The sequence below is a fragment of the Metopolophium dirhodum genome, chromosome 1, assembly GCF_019925205.1.
Source record: "Metopolophium dirhodum isolate CAU chromosome 1, ASM1992520v1, whole genome shotgun sequence".
Taxonomy (NCBI): domain Eukaryota; kingdom Metazoa; phylum Arthropoda; class Insecta; order Hemiptera; family Aphididae; genus Metopolophium; species Metopolophium dirhodum.
The window spans coordinates 30411787-30428522 of NC_083560.1; the positions used below are offsets into that span (position 1 = coordinate 30411787).

General features: G+C 28.9%; 2 protein-coding genes across 5 annotated transcripts; both read left to right on the forward strand.

Annotated features, from left to right (window-relative positions):
• The first annotated feature begins 6460 nt into the window (after nucleotides 1-6460).
• LOC132936042 (uncharacterized) lies at nucleotides 6461-9010 on the forward strand. Its single transcript, XM_061002709.1, has 8 exons — nucleotides 6461-6661; nucleotides 6783-6896; nucleotides 6974-7256; nucleotides 7329-7596; nucleotides 7670-8056; nucleotides 8151-8536; nucleotides 8620-8853; nucleotides 8937-9010. Exons 1-8 carry the CDS (start codon nucleotides 6461-6463, stop codon nucleotides 9008-9010), a joined length of 1947 nt encoding a protein of 648 aa, XP_060858692.1.
• A 2192-nt stretch (nucleotides 9011-11202) lies between these two features.
• Nucleotides 11203-15860, forward strand: LOC132936509 (kelch-like protein 2). 4 transcript variants are annotated; one of them, XM_061003246.1, is made up of 11 exons: nucleotides 11203-11321; nucleotides 12398-12545; nucleotides 12604-12832; nucleotides 12906-13081; nucleotides 13150-13246; nucleotides 13365-13521; nucleotides 13609-13706; nucleotides 13769-14074; nucleotides 14156-14299; nucleotides 15258-15510; nucleotides 15595-15860. In XM_061003246.1, exons 2-11 carry the CDS (start codon nucleotides 12439-12441, stop codon nucleotides 15780-15782), a joined length of 1755 nt encoding a protein of 584 aa, XP_060859229.1. In that variant the 5' UTR covers nucleotides 11203-11321; nucleotides 12398-12438; the 3' UTR covers nucleotides 15783-15860. The 4 variants fall into 4 exon arrangements, with proteins under 4 accessions (XP_060859229.1, XP_060859231.1, XP_060859232.1 ...); XM_061003248.1 differs by having other exon boundaries at nucleotides 13615-13706; XM_061003249.1 differs by lacking the exon at nucleotides 15595-15860 and having other exon boundaries at nucleotides 15258-15581.
• Nucleotides 15861-16736: the final 876 nt, after the last annotated feature.

Below are 16736 nucleotides of genomic sequence, written 5' to 3' on the forward strand. Positions count from 1 at the left end.
CTAATTCCCAACGAAACATTATAATAGGTATGTATCATAATTAAAGACCGGATTTATATTCTCTTAAAATACCTTAAATATGATGCTAATATTCTCGAAAAAACCTTAAAATATTCTAACTCTAAATCATATATATTGCTACACCCTTAATCCGTAAAGGTACGCCTAAAAACCAATGTTTGCAATATAAAACTCGCTTACGCCATCGGTAAAGCGTAGACAACTATTTTAGAATTGTTGTACCATATTATTAAATGCTATTTCGACGTCCGCCATTAAATCGTTTGTAAATACACGTGCTCAGCCGTCGAAGAAGGTTGCTCGTCGTATATAATAGGTATATACAGTCAACTCGCGGTATAACGAAGTTCGATATAACGAAAATCTCGGTATAACGAATACAATACTGTCGTTCCCTTGAAAATCTCGTGATATAACGAAAAATTAAATGTATTTTTGGTCCTCTCTATATAACGAATATTTTTTAGGCAAAAGTTCTGGCATTGTAACGAATTGTTATAATTTTGGAGATTGATGTTACAAATTATACGAGTTTGTTTCGGCTATTATTATTTATTATGCGATAAGATAATGTTGATGTCGTTGCTTATAAGATACACGTCAATATAATTTAAGCTATAACGGAGTTTATTTCAGCGATTATCATGCGATAAAATAAATGACTCTACAACGTTATTGTAACCTCTACGTTATGTCGTTAACGTTTTAGTTTAGTTTCGTTGTTGTGTCAAATTTGGAGAACACTATTGACCGCATAAGCGCAAGTAACAACAAACAAAAAAAAAATAACCGATATAAAAAAAAAAAATATGTCTATATATGTAATAAACTAAAAATAAATTGTAATTAATTAATAAATAATATGTATGTATGCATCTAATAAAATATGTGATAATATCTAGGTAATATGTATGTATGTAATTATACAAATCTAATAAAACCTAGATTTATTTTCTTTTAAGTCTCGTTTAAACGAATTTTGTTGATATATATGCTTCCGATATACCGAACTTTTTTCTCAGTCCCTTGAAATTCGTTATATCGCGAGTTGACTGTAGTTTACTTTGCTTTTCTTCGCGACGACAATGAGAGTAGGTACTTATACACAGTGGCGGAACTACGATCATTGAGGCCCGTGGATACAATATTTTTGGAGGCCCTATATCTGTAATTTAAATTTCTAAACATTTGGCTGTTTATTTGTATGGAATAAAAAAAAATATATTTATAGTAAATTAATAATTTATTTAATTATAATTTCGGAAACAGTAATAATAATATTTTATTTACATTGATAATGATTTTTTTCTGCTACGGTCTTGAGCAACCGTCTTCACCAATAACGATAGTTTAAGTTTTGAGAATGTCCTTTCTGCACTCGCCACAGTAACCGGTAATGTAAGGAACAAGTAAAATGCCGTTAATAAGTCAAGGAAACTAGTAATCAAATTATTATTTTCAATTATTAGTAATTTAGTCATATCAACAACGCTGTTACAAGACTTAAGTTCAGAAGCAAACAGACACTTAAATAAAGCCTCCATGGCGCCATTAAAAATATGAACAAAATGTTTAATATATTATAATAATAAGTGACAATCGCGTCCAGGACAATATTAATATATAATATAACGTGACGATTTGCGAACACGGTATAATAATAAGATTGTCGATACTCGATATGGGATTTCGCGTTCACGATATATTTAAGAAAAGTAATATGGCAACTCACGTGATTGTACTAACTATTTATCATCAAATTTTAAATCATAAGGTTATTTAATTTTCTTTAAAATTTAATATATTATGTAGATGAAATATATAAATATGTTCAAAACCATTAGTTTTAATAATTATTAATATTAAATTTCTAGTATTTACGTAACACCAATGACTACAATGATTCAATGATTGTATACGAATCACAATTTAATGTTGTCTTTCAATGCAAAATAATTGTAAAACTACTTACCTACCTATAATTAACTTTGATGTTGTTTCTGACACCAAACACCGTCAAACACCCAATAACACCACTCTCATATTAAAATCAGAATAAAATTAAAAAAATAATTTATTTCTTGGGCCGTAGACCGTAGTATATAATAATCTATTTCTATAATTTAGTATACCAGCTATTATAGGCCCCACTCTGAGTTACCGCGTATCGCCGCCGCATGCCCGCATATCGCGATAAGACATGACAATATTATTATACTCGTTTAATATTATTATTCACATTAATTATTAATAGTACCTACCTACTAAATACTGAGTATGGTGTATGGTTATCCGCTATCAGTATACTTAGTATTATTTCAGTATTCAATGATTTTATTTACTTGAACCAAAATTTTTTTTAAAAAGTACATTTTGCTGCGAGGCGCCGAGGCCCCTTTCACGATGAGGCCCGCGGAAAATCCCGCCTTCAATCATATGTAGTTCCGCCACTGCCTATACACATTGTACCCCGGGAGTCATATCAACACAATATTCTCGGAACCAAGACGTTTCGATTGTGTCCGTAAAGCCAAAAAAAAAAAGTGGATAAGTGGATGTCGCTCTGCTGTACAGTAGGTTACAAGTGGGTCACTGTAATGGATGGTGTTAAATTTGAATTCAATGATATAATATAAATGTATAAGAAAAACGATTCTGAGCGAAAACGGTCAGTCAGCCTATGATATTACCAAGTATATTTGATGATATTATTGTGAATAAAGTAATTTATATATAACCTATTTACGTGGAGCCTTGTTTTAAATTTTCAATCCTTAGCCATAAAAGTTGAACAATATAAAATATACATTTCTAACTACAAAATAATTATTAAATTATAAATTTGATAAATTTTGTCAAAATTTGAACTAAAATGCTTAAAAAAAAAAATTGTGCCTATGTATTTTTAATATTTTTTAACTACTATAAGAATGATGTATCAGGAGCCTTATATTAAATTTTCACGCTTTCTAACCCAACAAATAAAATTTTATTGATATTTATAGAAAAAAAAACTAAAAAAGATGGAAATTAACCATGTCCGTAAACAGCTCAAAATAACTCAAAATATTTGGAAAATTTTATGGTTTTTAGAAAATGCTTATATAAATATTCAGTCAAAATTTCATGTCCCTACGGTCATTTGTTTTAGAGTTACACCAAAAACCAAAATCGATTTTCTCGAAAACAGAATTTGCGTAAAAATTCCCGTTTTTCCTTAATTTTTCTTTTGTTTTTCACGTCGCTTGTAAAAACTACTGGAAAATTTACCAACTAGATTCTCTTTCCTATCAGAAAAGTTACTATTAGTTACTATAGCATGACGGGCTTCAAAACCCTACGCGGCGATATTTACAGGCGGGATACCTAACTGTTATACAGTGACCCACTTGCCCACCTTCTAGATTTTGTTTGGGTGGGTAAATGTCGGAGGAAATATTGCTGCGGATATTGGTGGAAATTATAAGAACAATAATGTAATTAATATTTTTATATGTTAATATAATATTATATATCAATTAGTTACAAAATATATTTGTTAAACTCATATAATTCTTTATTATTTTAGCAAAGGTGAAAAAAAATCGTAAATTATTTACAGTGATGCCCGTATAGCCACTCGCTCGCTGCGACAAAAAAAAAACGAAATTATCCACCAACTTGTTGTGCAACACCACCTTAAGTTGGTCACAGGCACGAATTAAGATATACTGGATACGGAACGGAGCAGGTGATAGCTTATAAAATGAAACTTAAAAGTGCTAAGACAATCATGTCCATGAATTTGACCCACCCACTTTCTATGATAAGACCCAAACCAATACCAAAAGTTAGCAAATAGTTAGCAAATAATAGCAAATTTCTTTAGAAGTTAGCAAATCATTATTGAGGCAGTTATAAGCATTATTTATTTGGGTGGGCCAAGTTCAGGTAACCCACCCACTTTGTCCAATCGTCTCCAAGCAAACGCCGTTAGTTAGCAAACAGTTAGCAAATAATAGCAAATCAATTTTTGAAGTTGGCAAATCAAAATTCTATTTTTGGCCGATTTTGGAAAAAAAATTCCAGCCCACCCACTTTGTCCGATCGTCTCCAAACAAACACCGGTAGTTAGCAAATAGTTAGCGAAATAATAGCAAATTATTAATTATTATTTTTGCATGACTCTTTTATATTATTTTTAGATTATGAATTACGATAATATCCATAATAAAACTCATATACTCATATACGATATTAGTTATTACTTATTAGGTGTAATTTTTAGTGTTTTATAAAATAGATACGTGTATGAGTATGATTTTTCGTATCCTTGGTGATATGACAACTTCTAAAATATTCTCAATCTGCTTGAGTAGCGTACATAAGCCTTTTTTATGGGTGGGGGGTTACAAAAATATTTTCATGTCTACATTATATGGGATTTGACCATGTTACAAATAGTATAGTTAATACCTACTTCACTTTCACGAACTTCTCGCTCGTGTATTATTTGGCTGTAATAATATTATATACTAATTAGTGACATAATGCAAATAAACGTGTTGTGTTATTTTACCACCTCAATCCAAACTAACACTACGACCGGATCATGATCAACCAGTGTTCAATCATCGTGTATGCATCACACTCTGTAGTCTGTGTTTTTTTCACACGATTAATGTCTTCTGGTATCATCACATATCGTGGTTACTGCTAATAAGATGAACACGACAAATTTAAATCTATTAACGGACTAAGATATTAATATTATACAGGATTATGGAACACAAATAATATTTGTTGGGGACTTCAGCACTTCACCACTAGTTTGGATTGAGGTGGTAAAATAACACAACACGTTTACTCATAGTCATACTCATACACGTATCTATTTTATAAAACACTAAAAATTACACCTAATAAGTAATAACTAATATCGTATATGAGTATATGAGTTTTATTATGGATACTATCGTAATTCATAATGTAAAAATAATATAAAAGAGTAATGCAAAAATAATAATTAATAATTTGCTATTATTTCGCTAACTATTTGCTAACTACCGGCGTTTGATTGAAGACGATCGGACAAAGTGGGTGGGCTGAAATTTTTTTTTCTAAAATCGGCCAAAAATAGAATTTTGATTTGCTAACTTCAAAAATTGATTTGCTATTATTTGCTAACTGTTTGATAACTAACGGCGTTTGTTTGGAGACGATCGGACAAAGTGGGTGGGCTGGAATTTTTTTTTCTAAAATCGGCCAAAAATAGAATTTTGATTTGCTAACTTCAAAAATTGATTTGCTATTATTTGCTAACTGTTTGCTAACTACCGGCGTTTGTTTGGAGACGATCGGACAAAGTGGGTGGGCTGGAATTTTTTTTTCTAAAATCGGCCAAAAATAGAATTTTGATTTGCTAACTTCAAAAATTGATTTGCTATTATTTGCTAACTGTTTGCTAACTACCGGCGTTTGTTTGGAGACGATCGGACAAAGTGGGTGGGCTGGAATTTTTTTTTCTAAAATCGGCCAAAAATAGAATTTTGATTTGCTAACTTCAAAAATTGATTTGCTATTTTTTGCTAACTGTTTGCTAACTAACGGCGTTTGTTTGGAGACGATCGGACAAAGTGGGTGGGTTACCTGAACTTGGCCCACCCAAATAAATAATGCTTATAACTGCCTCAATAATGATTTGCTAACTTCTATAGTAAATTTGCTATTATTTGCTAACTATTTGCTAACTTTTGGTATTGGTTTGGGTCTTATCATAGAAAGTGGGTGGGTCAAATTCATGGACATAAGACAATCAGCTGCTGTGTCAAGAATACTAGCGCTCTCTAGTTATATTATACTCTCTAGTTGTATGAAATTCCCGCACTTTTTTTGAATATATATTATATATATTATTGTATTGGATTTGTGTCACAGAAAATGTGGGCAAGAGTCAAAATATTTTGAAATTTAAATGATGTATTTTAAAATGCTAATACAAACATCTAAATAAAATTTAAAATATTTGTGGCTAAGTTTTTTAGTTGCATAAAAAAAACTAAATCTATTTGGTCTAAAGCTGTTTCTGCCTAAAAATCCGAGTCAATTACGACCACTCAAAAGTACCAACTAGATTATCTTTCCCACCAGAAAATATTATGCAGTTTAAAATAGAAGCATTATTTCTATTAGCATAAATGTTTATTGCAGATAGAAAAAAAACACTCATCATTGTAAAATAAATGTTTTTAAAATAGCAATATAGGCATATATTTATATATATATATATATATATATATATTATAAGTTGTTTAAAATAAAATAATGTATTTTTTTGATAACAATAAGAGGTAGTTAGTTCTTATAACACGTGATTACAAATTGTTAATGATAATTTGCATTTTCTCATTATTTTATTAAATATTTTTAAACATATTTTATATACATTTATACGTCTACCATGGTAAGGGAGAACAAATGTTGTATACAAAACTGTCCAGGGTTACATAAATCTGGGTTTAGTGTCCCACAATGTTCCTTCAATGAATGGCAAGAAGCAATTGGAACATCTTTAAGCAAAAGATCAAGAATTTGTGGAGCTCATTTTTCTAAAAATGATATTCACGATACTTGGACTTCCGGCGAAGGGTTGACCGAATCAGTATTCGGTAAGTTATAAGTTTAAATTTTGATTATAATCATTGTCCTAACATAATATACTTAGTATAATGCTAAATTACATCACTGATGCTTACTAAGTTTATGTTCTAAAATATATATAGATATGCTTAAAAAAGCCAAGATTAAAAGATGGAGCAGTTCCTAAATTACTTTTAAATGGCAATGCTGGAAATATTGATACACCCATCACTCTCAATACCTCAAGTAGTTTTAATGTTGAGTATGACTAATGCGTGTACCCTATATTTTTAAATAAAAATAATAATTATTTAATATATATTTTATATTTTAGAATACTAATGAAAATATGGAATGGAGTGTATCTTCTGATATTAATACTAGTTATACATCTCAAACCAGCAGTACAACTTTGTCAACTAATTTTAATGAAAATTCGGAATTATATAATCTTTTATCAAAGAAGAGTCATAACATAAAATTACCATCTTATTGGTTAAATGATCTTACAACTAAAAATAAAAAACTTAAAACTAAATTTATATCATTTTTTAAAATGGGATGTTATGGCAACAGATGTCAACGAATTGTTGAAAAGCAACTAGTAGTTACTGAAAGTATGTATTATGAATAGGTACATAATAATTTGAACTAAGAGAATTTACACATATTTTATAATATTTTTTTAGAGTCTGAACTTATTATATATGTACTCGACGTACAGCTCTCTGTTGAAGAAATAGAAATGTTTTATCCTACTTCATCTGTTACTTTAACAAAGCCCACCATTTTTGATATTGAAAAAATAATAAGTACCATTGATAAAGCGTATGTATGTTATGGTGCAGCCTTGGTTTCTGACTTTCCAAATGTAAAACCATCTTTTGGATTTCAATATACCATGAGCAATGGTTATTGGAAACATTCAAACTGTAAAAAAATATCAATTGAAAATAGGTAAGAATAAGTAAACTGTACATTTTAATAAACTATTATAGTAGAAAACTGAAATTGTTAAACTTTTGTTTAGTGGTATGTGTTCATGGTGTCAACGCCTATATTTTTCATTGAAAAGAAAATACAAGAGGTTAATGGATGGAGACGAAATAAACATATTTTTCTCACCATCTAAATTAAAACCCCTAAATAAACTAAGACATACCAAGAGGATAGTGAGACAAAAGGCTGCAAGAGCCAATACTAGAATCATGAAGCTTCAAAATAGTTTAAGGCAGGTACAAAACCAAATGAAAATGTTTTCTGAAGAATCATTAACAGATATAGTTGAAAAATCTGGTATTTCACAAATCCAATCAGTTTTATTACGTGAAATATTTGCAGCTGCAAAACTGAAAAATAATAAAAGTCGACGTTACTCAGAAAATTGGATGCTCTTATGCCTATTATTTCAAATTCGGTAATTTTTAATTGTTTAGTGTTATTTTTTTAATATAATCTTATTTTTATCACAAAAAAATTAATTCATATTGTATCTATTTAATTTTCTACAGATCTCCTACAGGATATAAATTTTTGAAAGAACAAGGAGTTTTGCCATTACCATGTGTTGAAACAATTAGAAGACATTTGCTAGCAGTAAAAAATGGATGTGGTTTTGACCTCTCATTTTTTAAGCTTCTGAAAAAAAAATGTTTAAGTTATACACCGAGCCAAAAAAAAGGAATTTTGCTTCTTGATGAAATTTTTTTGAGAAAAAATATTCATGTCAACAGCAGAAGTCTTACTTACAGTGGATTAGAGGACTTTGGAGGAGAGATAAAAAATAAGGTTGGGAGTTCTGAAGAAGCTGACCATGGATTAGTGTTCATGTGGCAAGGGTTAGCAACCAACGTTACTCAGTCTATAGCTGTATTTGCGTCCAAAGGGCCAGTTAAAGGTTTTACTATACTTAACTATTTTATATATTTTTCACATTTTTTTTTTTTTTTATATATTATATAATGTTTGTTGAAATTATAGGTGTTGATTTATCTCAATTACTTATTAAGGCTATTCTTTTGCTGGAAGATGCTGGGCTACAGGTTTTAGGTGTAACATGTGATGGTGCTTCAACTAATAAGACTATGTTCAAAAACCTAGGAATAAATGGAAGCAAATCAGAGTTAAAAAACTATTTTATTAATCCTTTCGACGAGCTTAGAAAAATATTTGTTTTCAGTGATGCTCCACATGTAATAAAGAATATACGAAATCGTTTAGTTAAAAAAAAACTGTTGAAGGTATTTAACTTTTTAATTATAACTATATTATCTAATTTAATTAAATACATGTTTAAGAATATTTCTTGAACTTTTTAGCTTCATCCATTGAAGGATTATGTCAAATGGGAACATTACTGTTCTGTTTTTAATAACGATTCAAAAACCATGTTGAAAATATGCCCAAAAATAACTAAAGCCCATATTGAATTAAACAATCTATCAAAAATGAAGGTGAAATATGCCACACAGGTAATAGTTTGTTAGGGATTAATGTAGTAATATGAATAATAATAATTTAAAAATATTAATTGTATAACATTGGAAAAAGTGTAATATGTCATCCACTAAAGAATATTATTTATGTGTCTATTGAAATAAATTTAAAATACTCATGTTTAAATAGATATTTAGTAATTCAATGGCCATTGGTATCCGATTTTACCGTGACCGGAAATTAAAAGGACTCGAAGATTCTTTAGAAACTGAAGAATTCACATTATTCTTAAATAATATGTTTGATGCTCTAAATAGGAAATTTCCTGCTGAAGGCATTAAGAAACACAGCAAAGATTTAGAGGTTATTTATGTGTTTCTGTTGTGTGTGTGTTGGCCATGAATTAAGATATCTTAATTTGTGGTATTGGCTAATGGCATTTGTTCTTTATATGTGTCTGTGTTTTTATGTTTAACTATTTATCTATAATTTGTAGTACTTAATATCTTAATAAATCTAATAGGTTAGGTTATTTAGAGAAATTGGTTGATTATTTGTTTATTTTATACTAATAAATGTTTAATATTAGTGTGCATAACTTATATAAAATTGATTAGCTAATTACATTTTTTATTCTAAAAAAGGTATTAAACCAAAGCCTTATTTGGTTAGATAATTGGCAACAACATTTCATAGATGGTAAAATACTGGAAAAAGAATTTCTAACTAGAAATACAGCAGATTCTTTGAGATTGACTTTAAAATCTAGCATCGATTTAGTTACATATTTACTTGACGAATGCAATTTTCAGTATGTTCTAACTTCCAAGTTCAATCAAGATGCGATTGAAGTAAGCAAATCATTTCCAGTTAATTAGTGTGTATTAAAAGTCTTAATGATATTTATTGCAGATTTTTTTTGGTATTGTGAGACAAACAGCAGGACCTAATGACCACCCTGCTACTCCAACATTTCTACAGCTATACAGACTATTATCTGTATACTCGTTAGTCAAACCACCTAAATCAGGAAATTGTACATTATCAGAAGGTACGATTAAAATTTAACTAACTATCTAATTTAATAAATATAATTAACATACCTAGTACTTACTTTAGATTCCAACTATAGTCCTGCATTAACAATAACTGATTTGAAAGAAGCAGCTATGAAAAATCCATCACAGCGAGTTGAAAAAATAAATCAACTAAAATCTCAGATAGACTTAATTGTTGAAGAAGGTAGATGGGACCTAGATGATATATTTGAAAATGCTGACATTAGTAAAGCTGACACATTTGACTGTGTTGTTTATTATTTAGCAGGGTAATATATATTATTTATTGTTAATCTGTAATACTACTTTTAGACTACAGTAGTATAGCCAAAGTATAATATACAATTTATAATTTATATTTATCTATTTGATTAGATATTTGGCCAGACGGATTGCAAAGAAAACGGATTGCCCTGACTGCTTAGCTGGGATTTAGAGCTTCGATGAAGTTACCATAAATCATGCTGAATTAGTCAATCTAAAATCTCGAAGCTATTTAACTCACCCAGACAGTAATTTTTATGTACTACTTAGGAGGATTGAGAGTTCATTCATGAAACATGCAAATAGTGCCAATGTGTTTGATGATACTGTAGAGGATTTCATATCAAACAACTATATAGTACCATTTCCTTGTGATGTCCATAAAGAAAAGGTCATATTGGATATACTAATATCATATATCACAATGAGAATGCGTCAACATTCTTATATGACTAATAAAAAACTAAAAAGTCAAAACTTAATAAAAAAGAAACTGTCAAAGTTAGTTTCCAAATAGTGTTACGAACAATTTATTTGGAAATAATTGTATACAATTAAAAGTTATAATTAATAAATAAAATATGTATTAAAAATTTGAGAAATTTAAATATTTAATTAGGGACCTGGCACAGTGGCACATCGGTAACATAAATAAATGATTTTTGAATAATTCTCTGTGATAGACGATAGTATTGATAATAAGTACATACATTATACACCAGGGCTAAAATAGCGCTAGTTGGTTTGACACATCTTAGCAATTAGTGTATTCAGTTTATCACATTCCGTTCCGTATCCAGTATATCTTAATTCGTGGTCACAGGTTAACCACCGTAGAACCACTCTTACCATTTTCTCTTATCACTCACGGACACCCGGGTATCTAGACACGGTCTTTATTTTTTCGGGTCATTTCTTTTGAAGGTAAGTTTTTATTATTTTAATACATTATATTAATTAGACGAAAAAATACATATTCTGATATTTATTACTTGTATAAAACTTGTCCATAAGGTATTTTTATTAAATATTTACCTTAAAATTGATATTTTGGACAGTATGAGACGAGGCACAATAAGACAGTTTTTTTTTGTCTTATACTCTTCAAAGGCGTTCTTGTCGTTCTTGATGGCTGCTTAAGTATCGGTTAAGACTAAGCGTCAAAATGCATCGGTCACTAAAGAAATCCTGTTGTTTATTGTTATCAGAAATTTTGAAAACGGCCCGTCTAATGTACCATCTAATGTGTTAAATTTTATTAATAAAGCGAATATTTATTAATACTTAATTAGTGTTCTTTTAGGGCTAGTAATGGTTAAGAACCTAGTCAGAAAAACCAAAAATGGAAGTTTTAGTGTTTTAAAACAAAATAAATTGAATGAGATTTGTCTCTTAGAAAAATGAATGTCTCAATGTGCCACTCAAAACCCCTCTCCCCTACACATTCTAAGATAAACAAACTGTATTACTTATTTTTTTTGGCACTTAAACTCTTATTACTAGCATGGGTGATTAAACATCAATTAGACTATTTAAATTAATATTCATATAATTACTGATTTTAAGTTAACACTGGGTGTATAACTATAAAGGTAGGAAAATAACACTAAGTTTGTACCTAAATAGGATTCAAATTCAACATTTTTTCACTAAAATAATATACTGTACAAACAATCTCAAAACAATATGTTGGTAACGGTGTACAAAAATGATTCTATAATATTTTAGAATCTTTCCATTTTTCATTAAATATTATGATCTGATTTATTTTGTATTTTTTTGAAGATATTATTGTTATTATAAATGTGTTTTTAGTTTTTTACTATATGGCTTAAAATTTAAATTTAAATTCAATTTTTTGATTTTAATTTCAAGTTTGCTTATTGATATTAGTTTTTTCTGCTTTAAATTTAAAATAATATATTTTTTACTATTTTTTCATAGAGTATTATTAATCATTTATAACGATAATTATAATTTATTTATAAATGTCCTTTTAGTTTTAAGGCATTCAAATCCTGGGCTTAATATACAATTTACAATGCAAAATTCAAAGCAAATACCAGAAACCAGGAGATGTAAACCAGCCAAATTATATGAAAAATCATCATTTGTTGATATTTATGAAGTATTGCAATCCTTAAGAAAGTAAGTGGTAAGTGATTTAAACTGATAGATAAATATTAAAAACAAATTTTGTTTTTAGTGGTGAAGTTTTTTGTGATATTAAACTTGAAACAGATGATAACAAAATAATATTCGCACATAAAGTAGTTTTAGCATCGGCTAGTCAATATTTCCATGCTATGTTCACAAAATTTCTAGAAGGGAATCTTGATCTTGTAGTTATAAGACAGATAGACTCAACCGCTTTACTGCACTTGGTAAATTTTATTTATTCAGGAAAAATCATGGTTACTGAAGAAACCGTCCAGGTAATAATAGATAAAGTTTGATTTAACTATGGAAAACTAAATTATTTAAATTGTATATTGTTTATTTCTCAAGGTTTTGTTACCAGGTGCTAATCTCTTGCAGTTAGAAGAAGTAAAACAGGCATGTTGTGATTTTTTACAGACACAACTCTGCCCTGCAAATTGTATCGATATAAACGCAATAGCTAATTTATATAACTGTACGGAATTGTTAACAAGTTCAGAACAATATATTCAACAACACTATTCGTACGAAATATTATTTATTATTATAATTCTATACATTTAATTTATTATTGTTATATTTTGATTGTTAGAGAAGTTGTTGGCAGTGAAGATTTCCTATCTTTATCATCGGCACAAGTAATTAAGTTGATCTCCAGTGATAAACTTAAGGTTTCATCTGAAGAAAAAGTAGGCAAACTCGAATTGATGATACTGTTATATTTTAGTATTGGCAAAGAAAAAATTCAGTAACCTTCTAATATGTAATATGAAGTCTAATTTTATTAATTTATATTTATTGTTTTAGGTATTTGAAAGTGTTATTCGTTGGGTAAAACATGAATTAGGTTCAAGAAAATGTTTTTTACCCCATTTACTGGAATACGTACGTTTACCATTAACATCAAAGAACTACATAATAGATAAAGTTGTTGAGGAACCTCTTCTTAAAAATTGTTTTAAATGTAATTTTTTTCTTTAAATATACTTTTACTGTGAATTAATTTATATTTTATAATATATATATATATTTATATTACTAATTTATTAAGGTAAAGATTACATAAGTGAGGCATTAAATTTTCATATACTCAAGGCAGCAGAACTTATTCCACAAAACATCCGGCATCAACCTAGATATGGAGATAAAGTATAATTTTGTTATCATTTATTTCTCTTTTCAATATATTTAACATTTTTACATTATAAAAGGTGATATTGGTTGATGGTGGAATGGATACTAACGTAAGTAAGGGTATAGAATGGTATGACCCAAAAACGGACCGATGGCAGTATGCACCAGAAATGTTTACAACCCGTGAAGGAGCTGGTCTAGCTGTAGTGAAAGAAAATTTAGTGTTTGCTGTGGGTGGTGTTGATAAAAATCATGTTGAAACTCTTCGTTCAGTTGCTGTGCTGGATGTTACTTCAGAATCACCATATTGGATACAAACAGTTGACATGATAGTTAAACGAGAATATCCAGTAGTTGGTGTAATAAACAATTATCTATATGTCGTAAGTAATGTTGTAATATAATTAGTACTTCTATATTTATGTTATGAAGTAGTTAATAATGAATTATATAATACATTTTAGGTTGGTGGATTTAATACTGATGATGGAGATTTAAATAGTGCAGAAATGTTTGACTACAATACTCAAAAATGGAGTATGATATCTAGTTTACCTTTTATAAGATGTTCCTTTGGGGCCGGAGTCCTGAATAATCTTTTATACGTGGTAAACTATTTTATTATATGATTTTAAATTTGTAATATATTTGTTATAATAATAATAATAATAAGTGGAGTAAATTAAATTCTCATGAAAACGAAATATATCTACAAAATAAAATATTTCTAGACAGTAGGATTGACTATTTCACGTACATAATCCCTATCAGTGGAGACATTGTCACCATTTGAATTGTAAGCCACAGGTAGTAATAAAGTTATTCCAATTATCAGAAATTTACGAAACAATTGTATTTTGGATCTCCTGAAATCTTTCTTGAGTGTTAAACCAATAAAAATAACATTGAATGTAAAAGGCAGGCACCATCACCGATAATTTGTGTATCTAATTGAGGTGTCAACATTCCATTGACAAAAAGCTCTTCAATCAAAATATCTGAACAAATTCATTGAATAGGCACATTTTTAAATAATTAACCAATAAAACGAATAAAATCGATATAATTCAGTTCAAATGAAAGAAAGTTGTTATAATAATATACCGACTATGTTTTATGAAGATATTAAAAAATAATAATGGTCATCATGGAAATAATAACAATAATAAAGTTCATTGTATATAGGTATACAATTTACACCTAAATTTTGTTCTTTGCTGATTTTAACACCTTAGACTCAACATTTTGCAAAAATCCTTTCTTAGTGCACAGTGAAATTATAATATTCATCAACCCTATAGCTCTAATAGGTTTGGCGTTGTTATGAATCAGTCACTCAGGACAGTCTCGTTTATACATACAGATTAATAATTTTGAACTTATGTCATATTTCGATTGAAATGCTAATTTATAATACATGTTTGTAATTAAAAATAATAGTATTGTGTTTATTCAACTTTTCATAAATGATATGTACTCTATCACTTTTATTGAAAACGCTATGCGATAATATTGTATTTTCGGTTTTTTTTCTACTTCACAATTTGTATTAATTTTATTTTATAGGTAGGAGGATATGATCAATCATTACGGGATTTAGACACTGTTGAATGTTATCATCCCAGTTTTGATACATGGAAACCAGTTGCAAAAATGTCCGTGTGTCGCAGTGATGTCGGAGTAGGAGTTTTAGATGGTGTACTGTATGCTGTAGGTGGTTATGATGGATTGAACTACCTTAGTAGTGTTGAAACATACAGACCAAGTACAGGAGTTTGGACTTCTATAACAGATATGCATTTGCCTCGAAGACATCCTGGTATATCTTGTTGTTTAATAATTCTAAATTATTGCAACAAAATGTTTGTCAATATATTAAATTTAAGTTAAATTTTCAATATAGGAGTAGTTGCATTAGACGGTTTATTGTATGTTGTCGGTGGACTCGACGACTCTCACTTTTTGTATTCTTCAGAATTTTACAACCCACAAACCAATTCTTGGACCATGGTCACAACATCAATGAATGATGAACGGATTCATGCAGTAGTACTAGCCATTAATAGGCCAAGACATTTTACAACTTGTTAGCATTCATGATGTTTATTTTATACAATTTATTAATGTTTATTATATTGTATTATAGTATCATTATTGATTTTCCATTAATTTTTTAGTTTTTAAATGTTTTGTTAAAAGGTTTTCATATTATAACCGTCATTATAATGAAAGTTTGCAATTAATGATTTATAACTAGTTAAAAATATATAGTTACTTTAATTTCTATTTTACTTTTCCATTGCTAAAAATTGAACATTTAAATTAAGGTTTGTCATAATTCATGAGTAGTTAATATTGTAACCAACAATTATAATTAAACAAATATATACTTAAACGCAATTTTCTTCATATGTATTTTTAATCCAAATTAGGATGAAATTAGAGAGGTATTTATTTAATTATATATTAATTATAAATTTAAACTGGAATAAACCTAAGGTAACAATTTTTATAGTTATTAATATAGTAGGACTTACATCTATTTATGTAGACTGAATGACAGTAAAAATAACCACTCAGAATCTAAAATATTCAATAATTATAAATTTAATTATTATAGTATTATTATTGATATTAACTATTGAGTCTAAATACCACATAGGTTAGATTAGGAACGGCCGTGCTGTTTCACTTTTTGACGCTGCAGGGAAACCGTAGTCTATAGCTTAATAGCAAGACTGAACGGACTGAGAACTTCTGTTGTAAAATTACATTATGAAGTCTGGTCATGCCAGATCTAATTTTAAAAGGTTAGTTCCATGAACAATCACAATTTTTTAAAGTGTTGTCATTTTTTAAGGGAAACGAAGTGCACAGGGTCAGCTAGTTGTTCATAAATCCAATAACGTACAATCATACAATCATCTACATAATTACTACTGTACCTACGCACAGACTAAATCATTTTTTCGAGTTAACCCGAAACCCGAATTAGTTTTGTTTTTTACAAACTCTTCATGTGATATATCATTTCGTATGTATTTC

Excerpts from the sequence above, each read along its gene's own strand:
- LOC132936042 (XM_061002709.1), top strand. The coding sequence starts at position 6,461 with ATGGTAAGGGAGAACAAATGTTGTATACAAAACTGTCCAGGGTTACAT. Across the intron at positions 6,662-6,782 it reads GCGAAGGGTTGACCGAATCA|ATATGCTTAAAAAAGCCAAG; the intron begins GTATTCGGTAAG and ends AAATATATATAG. Across the intron at positions 8,057-8,150 it reads TGCCTATTATTTCAAATTCG|ATCTCCTACAGGATATAAAT; the intron begins GTAATTTTTAAT and ends AATTTTCTACAG.
- LOC132936509 (XM_061003246.1), top strand. The coding sequence starts at position 12,439 with ATGCAAAATTCAAAGCAAATACCAGAAACCAGGAGATGTAAACCAGCC. Across the intron at positions 13,082-13,149 it reads TATATTCAACAACACTATTC|AGAAGTTGTTGGCAGTGAAG; the intron begins GTACGAAATATT and ends TTTGATTGTTAG. Across the intron at positions 13,707-13,768 it reads AACCTAGATATGGAGATAAA|GTGATATTGGTTGATGGTGG; the intron begins GTATAATTTTGT and ends ACATTATAAAAG.